This window comes from Nanorana parkeri, unplaced genomic scaffold (assembly GCF_000935625.1).
Source record: "Nanorana parkeri isolate BGI_ZX_2015 unplaced genomic scaffold, ASM93562v1 scaffold2979, whole genome shotgun sequence".
Taxonomy (NCBI): Eukaryota; Metazoa; Chordata; class Amphibia; order Anura; family Dicroglossidae; genus Nanorana; species Nanorana parkeri.
In genome coordinates this window covers 5,243-15,191 of record NW_017309247.1, presented here as the reverse complement: position 1 = coordinate 15,191, position 9,949 = coordinate 5,243, and the positions used below count along the sequence as shown (strand labels likewise).

Here is a 9,949-nt window from a genome sequence, read left to right as displayed (position 1 = left end):
GAGGACCGTCCCAAACATAAACATGTGACCTATGACATCATTAAGTGACATCATTCATTACAAGAGACATTCATTTCTGTCATCTCAGAACACCTCATCAGCTTGTCCCACCTCCAGACTCCCAAATTGTAGAAGAAGGAGACCAACTGTCACTGTGTTCTACAACAAGACATTCCAAGGATCCGGAGAACAACCATTTGTTCTAATCACATCTTTCTGTAAAGTCATTCCAGCAAGTCAGCCTGTTATTCTAGAAAGAACCCAACATGAGCATAGAAGCACTTAGTATGTAGTAGTATTTGTAGAAGATGACAGCCCCGAAGCCTGCAGATTTATAAATCAGTAATGTAATTTCCTGCACTCTCCTTCCTCCTATTGGCTGAGTATTGCACCAATCAGATTCTCCGCCCTGTGATGTCACCAGTCTCCGGGCAGATTCCTCACATCTGATTCCTCCCACATATCTTTATACAACCTCCCCTTACCCATAACCCAACATGGAGGGGCTCAGTGAAGGTGGTGGTGAAGGTGTGGAGGAGTCGGATCGGGTCACACAGATCATAAAAGGAGATCCGCCCGGCCTCATAATCCAGATATATCCTGACTCTGTTACCGGAGACAATGCCGGGTAATGGGATCTCCTTCTTGTCATGTATCACTGAGTACTGAGTACTAAACAAACCACTCCTCCTCATACCCCAGGACTTCTTATTATATCCAATTCGTGACTGATCTCCTCTCCTCTCTATACTGGGGTAACACATCCCGACTATCCACCACCCTTTCCCCCCGACATCCACTTCCCAGTAATGTCGCCCTGAGGAGAAACTCCGACTGCTCAACACCTGAGAATACTCAAATCTTTCTGGAGATTCTGGGTTATTCTGACTCTCATCTGACCAGGATGCAGTTTTCCTGTCATGCGATATCTGTAGATCATTACCAGCTGTGCTCACATCCAGTAATATGTCTTCCTGTATATAGAAGAATACATTTATCCCAGACATTATATCAGATAACCCCGTGTGTAATGTGTGTGAGATCCCAGCCACATCCAGACCCCCTCCATCATGGAGGAGTCTATCATGTCTCTCTCTGTCCTCATCATCTCCATCCTCAGTATCACACAAGTCACCTGTGTCTGATTCCTGTAAGACAGTCAGTGGATCCGTCATGTTACACAGCTCCTCAATGTCACGCATCTTCCTGGACAGCTCGTCCTTCTTTATTTCCAGCTCCCGGATCATCTCCACCACAGAGAGGGAGACCCGCTCTTCCTTTCCAGAGATCTCACTCAGAATTCTCTTCTCCAGGTCCTCCAGACGTCTCCTGAGCTCTCTGAACAGGGCAGAGACTCTCTCTGTGTCACCGGCTGCTTCTCCCTGTACTTTCCTCCTGTGTTCCTCCAGACTCTGGACTCTTTTCTCCGTCTCCTCTCTCTCTGTCATCAGTTTCTGGAGAACATTTCTCAGTGTCTTCTTCTTCTTCTCAGAGGCCTCATCCAGTGACTCCATCTCATGTCCTTTATGTCCTCCAATAAGACAACAGGACACACAGATACAGGCAGAGTCCTTAGTGCCGTAATACTCCAGGATCTTCTTATGGACGGAGCATTTCCTGTTCTCCAGGGAAGTGGTGGGGTCACATAAGACGTGTTCTGGTGACTTGCTGTGGACTCTCAGGTGGTTGTCACACAGAGAAGCTTCACAATGCAGACAGGACTTCACAGCAGGTACAGGAGCGTGAATACAGTAATTACAGAGGACCCCGGACTCCTCCTGATCTGGCTGAGCAGACAGGAAATTCTCCACTATGTTACGTAGTTTTATGTTCCTCTGCAGTGCAGGCTGCTCCTGGAACTTCTCTCTGCATTCAGGACAGGAATATCCTCCAGACCCTCCCTGTGTATCCAGCACACAACAAATACATTCCCGGCAGAAGTTGTGTCCACATTTCAGGGTTACAGGATCTGTATAAATGTTCAGACAGACGGAACATTCCAGTTCAGCTCTCAGATCAGCAGACGCCATTGCTGACAGCAGAAGAAATGACAGTGAACGTCTCTGACACTCATTACCTGTGTGACCGGTTGTGTACACTCCTACACAGGGCGAGGCTGAGACTCTTATTCATAGGAATCCTTATACAGAGGACACAGATAATACGTGGGAGGATTCCCGACAATAATCTCCATATCTGGAGATGGAGAAGGGGGCTCCTTGCAGCCCTGAACCCCTCTCTCTGCTCCCCAATCCTCCTCAGCTCATTGTGGGTACCCCCTTACTCACTCCCAGCCTCCCCCCAGCTACAGCAGCCTGGTCTCTGACCTCTAAGATAGAGCCATAAGATCAAAGGGGTCATCTGCTGATCTTCTGGGCTGTACACTGAGCAGACCCATAGTGCTCTTCCTCCTGTCCCCTTCCCTCTGGCTGCAGATCACAGGGGCCCCACAGTGCTCTCCCTCTGTCTGCAGATCACAAGGGTCCCACAGTGCTCTCCCTCCTGCCCCCTCCCTCTGTCCTGTTGGCTTTTGCAATCAGAAGTCTGCAGATCACAGGAGCCACGCTGTGCTTATGATAGCGGGGGGTCTGGACACTTGAATAAGGAACCCATGCCCCAGTACACATCTTCTGATTCCTGCCAAAGCAGCCTCCCCAGAAAAAGACACAATTGGTGGGTGAGGTGAGTTGCTCAGCAACAGCCTGTATACTCCCCCTTCTCTTCTCTCTTGGGCCTGCACCTCCCAGGATCTTTGTACGGTCTGTGGGAGGAGCTAAGCTGACATTCTTCACTCTGATTGGCAGACCAGAGGCTGCTTTAAGGCTGTCCTCTGTCTGTGGATTCAGAGGTATAGAAACTTAACCCTGATTGTTCTTCTCCTCTACTGCTGTGAGGTCTGCTGGGATTCATAGTCCCTCTCTGTCATAGGCTGCTGAGACTTGTTGTTCTTCTGCTGTTGTGATATTAATTTATAGAGAGACATCCGCAGACTTCTCGACCACACCACAGCAGAGGACAAGATATCTCCATACACTGGGCTCCCGATGTCTGGGAATGGTTGTCACCTCCATAGATCAGAGGAGTTATGTGTCATCTCTAATGCCACATATAGGGATCTTTTACTTTCTGATGATTTGGTTGACGTTTAGAGGGAGCACCATCCACCTAATCACGACTCTACATATTACTGTGTGCCTCATAATGAGTCACCAGGGGTGACTCATTCTCTTCTATAGGAACTTTTTCCTGTCTGTCCTGGATGCTCGAATCTTAAGTGTTCCTCCGTCCGACCAAGACACTGTTCCTCTCACTTGCTCTTCCATTTTTTCCCCAAATGGGATTTCTCGTGTTGGGTTCTCAATGATTCCCTCTTCTCTGATGCAGATGTTCTGGATTCTTTCTAATGGGATACAATGGAGTATTTTTGCATTAATGAGAGCTCTGGCCCTCCCACTCCAGTTGTATGGGAGGCTTATAAAGTGGTGCTTCGGGGGCACCTCCTTCAGATTGCCTCTTATTGCCATAAGCTTAGAAAGTGTAAATCACAATTGGAATCAGAGCTAAACATAATTTCACAAGCGTTTCAATTCCCAACTTGACTTTAAAGTGCCGTCTTGATGGAGTCATGCTTCAATTGTCCAGACAGAAGTTTTATGCTAAAAGCCTCCATGCTTGCCAATCGTTTGCGGTGTGTTTCGCATATGTTCGCCCCTATTTCTATTGCCATTCAGCGTCATACCCTTACTGGCAATCCTGTGGAAGTGCTTGAAGAATTTGGTACTGTTGGAACCGATAAAATTTACGTCTATGATACAGCTTTAATGCAAAGGTGTTCCTTGATAAACTGAACTGAATCAGCACGTGGCTGTTTGATACACAAATGAGGACCATCAATGGGTTCTTGAGGCTGGACACTGATGAATGAAGATCTGACGGACTGTCATCTCCTGGGGCAAGCCCGACCCCCCTGCTGGTATTTACTGCCCACACCTGTGTCAGCAAGGAAGCATATATGCTGGGATGTTTGCAGGGGCATATGATGGAACCTTCTTCCGGTCTGATCATCTGCTCTAACCTAGGTCACAAGCAGGAACAATGGCAACCTTGGTGACCTCTTGGACAAGACAAGTCTTTCTGGACTCTACAATCAAGAATGTGATTCACTGAGACCTGCTGGAGAGGAGTGTTCTGAGCACAGAGAAAAACCCATGGCATGTGTGACTGAGAGAGAGACTGATGGTTAGCTGAAGTATCCTCAACTCAATTCCTATCCCTCCAAATCCCCTCCCCAATTCCCTTAATTGTAATTAGAATGTAAGTATATCCCTATTTGTAAATAAACCCGACACTTATGTAAGATTCAGTTGTTCATCAGTAATTAAAGGCACCCCCAAAGCAGAGCACATTCTACAGGTACCCAATTAGCTAAACTTTATTCTTCACTGGGCTACTTTGACTCTGACAAAGCTGAGAGATTTTTTTTGCTAAGCTACATCTCCCTTGATAGCTTCATTGATGCACGGCAGAGAATTGGTTAAGTTAATGTTGAACGCATTAGGCGAAAAGAAGAAGTCAGGTTGAGGAGGTGAGAGGTAGCTGTGGTGGTAATATTTCCATAGTCTCCATAGATGATGGAAGGTATTTCAGAGGAGAGTACATAGGGAAGTCAGGCAGAAAAGTCCTAAAGAAAGTGTGATACTGGTCCAGGAGGGTGATAAATCCCAACAATGCTCAGAGACACTGGAGAAAATACATGAATACAGTGAGCTTCAAAAGAGGAGAGAGACGGGGAGTGGGAGGGGGGTGTAGGAAAAACTTGAAAAGTGCATTGTAGGGATTGAAGGATTCCAACTCCACTTCCCTTTTGCCTACTGAGTCTGACTGAGTGAGTCCAGTGGAGGCCACCATGGGAGAGGGCAGCGTCAGATTCCTGAGGCCAGGCTGCAGGAACAGCAAGTATGTTAAAGTAGATGGAGATCATGAAGATCATGGACAGCAGGGCACATGAGAAAGGAGGACTGGTGGAACTAAAATTAGAAAGTGAGAGTTTTCTAGCAAATACTTGTCTATGTTGTCCTTTATCAACCTCACAAGTATCTTCTCACCTCTGGAAGTTACGCTTACAGGTCTGTAATTCATTGTGTCTGTTTCTGGACCATAGTGATTCATTAGAGGCTGTGGCACAGGCATCCCCAATATGAACTGAACTTCCACCTTGTTCCTGTGTATACACAGAGCTACAGAAAGTATGTCACAGATTTGCCTTCTCTTTGTCCCCAGTCACCAACACTGAGTCATCTTGTACGGGGCCGACATGCTCCGACCCGATTTTATTACTAATAATATATTTCAAGGATTTTTGGGAGTTTTGTCTTTCACTCTTTTGTAACCTGACGTTTGTTTTTAATCTTTATTTCCTTTTTCCATATTTTGTTATATTCTTTGTAGCTTTCATATGACGATAGACATTGTTCCTTCATTTTTATATATTTTAAATCCCATTTTCTTATTCCATTTGGCTTTTTTGCCTTAAAACTTGATGCCAGAGGACCGAAGAATTGTTCTCTATATATTGGACTCTGGACACTTTGTGTGACCACTGGCGTGGTGTGTTTTGTACCTTCTCCATACCAGGTGACTGGTGGGGCATACATTATAATGTTTGTTTTTATGGACGATTCTTCGTATTGTATCAAATAACATTTGTCTATTTTTATATATTCATGTGAAGTATCTTTATACACCTGGAAAGTCCATGGATGTTGCTTAAGGCATCATCAATATTTGGTGGTAGAGTTACTGATGGAATGATGTCAGTACCACTCTCAGTATTAATACACTGTGAATATTGTGCACAGTGGTGATCCCCCCTCAGGGGGCGGGGCCATGACACCCTGCACTCACAGTATCTCCTCAGTCATCCATGGTAAGTGACACTGGACATTACTGAACCTGGAAGACTGAGGACACCTTGTGGTGAGAAACATTGACCTCAGCGGACAGCTTCAGATTGAAGGTGAGTATTGTAACCTGAGCTGATTTTTATTTATAAGACCTGCTCGGGGCCCATTTCCAGCTTCAACAATTCTGCCCGGAGTTGTGCTTTAACTTTATACAAGTGGAATGAAAATAATGTTCATATCACCGACAATAAATCTGCTCCGTTCTGATGATGAAATGAACAGATATTTCCTGACAGAGGTAACCGATCAGATCAGGGAGACCAGGCGGGAACATCATAGACTGGTGTCCAGTGAGAAGAGACTTTAGCAGGCCACAGACAGCTCAGTGTTGGCGGATTCAGCAGGGAATTAGAGCTGTGGGGGCCCTGCAAGCTGTAGAAGGACTGAAAGTAGACGGATCCTTTAAGAATGAGAAATCTATTGAATCCCCCCACCAGTGTTCTTTGTACTCGTATGTCCCAGTGTTGGTGTTATGACTTCTGTAGGTCACGCCATGGAATATGTTGGCGATATACGTTTCACTAATGATATAAATAGTTGGCGTGTGTGTGTATAAGGGGGCGTGTCTTCTATGACGGCGACTCTTGAAGGACAAAAGGTTTCTGTAAAACCAGATAGTCGTCATTCTTGAGATGACATTTCCCCTCCAGTAACTGTAATTCCCGGAGGCGTTCATACCCGCATACTATTGTCAGGTCCCAGTGTTTTATTTCCATACAAGGGGGAGGGGCAGTTATTTCTTCTATCCCTCCCGATCCCCCAGCACAAGCCCAGCACATTGCAGGGACAGTCCATGCTATTCTTCTGACATATGACTGTCAATGGATCTTTTATCTGCAATACAACTTTCCATGGAGAGTTTTGTAGATTAGGGCCGACCTTCAAGGCCTGGTATACGGTATATACAGAGGGAGATTGTCTTCAATGACAACTTTCCTAACCAGCCAAGAATAAGAAAAGACAATCCTACAATCAGGGCTGCCATCAGGGGGGTACGGCCGATACACATATGAGGGGCCCGGGCTGACTGAGAGGACCAGGCCCCTACATGGGTATCGGCCATATTGGGGAGGAGGTGGAGGCAGAGGCAGCTGGGCCTCAGCAGCGCCGGTCGCTGTGGTGGAGGAGACTGGGGGCACTAGCAGCGATAGGTAAGAGGAGCTGGGAGGGAGGTGCAGGTAAAGGGACCCTGACCACCCCACCTTGAGACCCTGCAGAGCCCACCATAGCGAGTCTCAGATGGGCTGTGCAGGATCTATAGTGTGCTCTGCAGGGTCACTCTCAGGTATGTGTGGGGTTTCAGGTATGTGTGGGGTCTCAGGTATGTGTGGGGTCTCAGGTAGGCTCTGAGGGGGTCTTTGATGGGTCCTGAGACCAGTGCGTTACTAAGTCCCAAGTCAAGGGCGTTACTAATGAAGCTACATACTCTGTGTTGTTCTGGGTTGTTGGTTTTGCGACGCTCGTTGGCTGATTTTAGCATTCCTGCAGTTATGTTACATCCGGCACATTTGTTCTGTACTATACAAGAAGACTTTTCATGTACATCTCATTGTATGATGAGATACATGGACATATTAGTTAGATGTGTATTGTATCTACACTGCAAGTCCCCGAACACTGATCAGTGATATTCAATGTAAATGCAATACAAATTCTTCCCTAGTCCCAACTGCCTCTCCCTAGTCCCCACTGTCTCTCGCTAGTCCCCACTGTCTCTCCCTAGTCCCCACTGTCTCTCCCTAGTCCCCAGCATTCATGACATTTAAAAGGCGCCTGTGCCTGCGTTCTCTGCCTCCGTCTCTATGTCCTCGGTACCTGCTGGATGTGATTTCAGAGCCGGAAATATGTGGGAGGTATCGGGGTGAGGATATCATGCCACAGGAGGAGGAGGAGGAGACACAGGAGTGCGGCTGCCACAACACCGGCGCCCAGCGGTATGCGGCTCTCACAGGTCCGGTTTCAATAATGTGCCCGGGTGTGAGGTGGGCTCCCACCAGATACAGGATTCCAAACCCGTATTGTCCGAGTGAATCCCAGACGGGTGATAACCCTAACTGTTCTGCATAATATATTGCTGGGATTTGTAGTCCCCCTACAGCCAGTGCCATTCTGCATTAGAGTGTAAGCTCCTTTGTATAGAGACTAATGTGACTGGCTCAGTGTTCTCTGTACAGCACTGCGGTATATGTCAGAGCTATATACATGCTTGGCTGTGGGGGGCCTTAGGAGGGCTGTGCGGTCTCACCAGGGGTTCCGGTTGGGCTTGGCAGGATCTGGCGGCGTGGAGAAGGAGATTTTTGTCCGGCGCTGTAAACAGGATTCCCAGGAAGACTGCCAGGTACTTGCTTGGGTTTAATAATGTAAAGCGTCATTATCGGCACTTAGTATCGGGTCATTTCCATGAGTATTGGTGAACATGGCCGGTATTGGCACTGATATCGGTATCGGTTCATGCCTGGTCTGTATATACAAAGAGGGGAATTCCTCAAAACTGGAGCAGACAAAATCTGGAGCAGCTGTGTGTAATGGATCGCCATCCTGATTACAGTAGCACTGCCCTGGGGTGGGTTCTCTGCACTGCACCACCACTCGCCATCCTGATTACAGTAGCACTGCCCTGGGGGGGGGGGTTCTCTGGACTGCACCACCACTCGCCATCCTGATTACAGTAGCACTGCCCTGGGGGGGGGGGTTCTCTGGACTGCACCACCACTCGCCATCCTGATTACAGTAGCACTGCCCTGGGGGGGGGGGTTCTCTGGACTGCACCACCACTCGCCATCCTGATTACAGTAGCACTGCCCTGGGGGGGGGGGTTCTCTGGACTGCATCTGTGAAATATCCATCACCCTATGAAATGTTCAGCTCACCTTTATTGCAGCACCTAACCTGCCTACTGGTCCCACCTGCATTGCGTGATACAACAATCCTACACGTCCTATACTCATTGGTGTATTTTGGTTTTGTGCTGCCCTAGGCAAGACTAAACTCGGGCACCCCCTTAATCTAAATTTGCCCCACCCCATCCTGTTTAGGACACTTTGCGCAACCTGTCAGTCACTGGATACAGCCCACATGAGGTCTCAGGAGAGCTGTGCATGGTCTTGGGTGGGCTGTACGGGGTCTAAGGAGAGCTGTGCAGGGTTTATGGTGTTTCTGCCGCCCCCCTGGAAAGTGCCGCCCTAGGCAAATGCCTAGTTTGCCTTGCAGTAGATACACCCCTGCCTATACTACTACTAACCACCTTCTATCTCCCGTGACAACCAACCCTCATGGAAGTCAGCAAATCCCAGAGCAAGGATCCTGAGTGTCACATGAAGTAACGCCTCCCAACCTGACCCAACGTATACGCAACAGAACAGCAAGAATCTTTGTGTTTATAAGAACTGATCATTACTATTGACTTCCCCCTTTGTGATGTGAAGTAACATGAGGAGACATTGCACTGCGTGACTACAACGCACAATACATTATATTCATTCATTTGCCTGACTCTGTGGAAAGAGGAAGTTCTGTTACCATGAAGTAAACGTGTACATACAGCTTACATAGCGTGACTTTAACGTGTTGCAGTGACATCCGCAGATCCACATACTCTCATAGCAGGTATTACACTGTGCGCAGCAACCAATCAGCTTCTCTCTTTCATTGTCAAATCTTAACTGAACAAACTGAAGAGAGAAGCTGATTGGTTGTCATGGGCAACTGCTCCAGATTCTATGTGATTCAGTTTTGACAATTTCTCATTTCCATGAGTATTGGTGAACATGGCCGGTATTGGCACTGATATCGGTATCGGTTCATGCCTGGTCTGTATATACAAAGAGGGGAATTCCTCAAAACTGGAGCAGACAAAATCTGGAGCAGCTGTGTGTAATGGATCGCCATCCTGATTACAGTAGCACTGCCCTGGGGTGGGTTCTCTGCACTGCACCACCACTCGCCATCCTGATTACAGTAGCACTGCCCTGGGGGGGGGGGGTTCT

At 47.5% G+C, this 9,949-nt stretch overlaps 1 protein-coding gene across 1 annotated transcript; it reads right to left on the bottom strand.

Annotated features, from left to right (window-relative positions):
* Nucleotides 1-440: 440 nt before the first annotated feature.
* On the bottom strand, nucleotides 441-6,861 carry LOC108802605 (E3 ubiquitin/ISG15 ligase TRIM25-like). Its single transcript, XM_018574463.1, has 2 exons — nucleotides 6,852-6,861; nucleotides 441-2,032 (listed from the first exon to the last, which is right to left on the bottom strand). The coding sequence occupies exon 2, from the start codon at nucleotides 2,028-2,030 to the stop codon at nucleotides 441-443; it is 1,590 nt and encodes a 529-aa protein (XP_018429965.1). The 5' UTR covers nucleotides 2,031-2,032; nucleotides 6,852-6,861.
* Nucleotides 6,862-9,949: the final 3,088 nt, after the last annotated feature.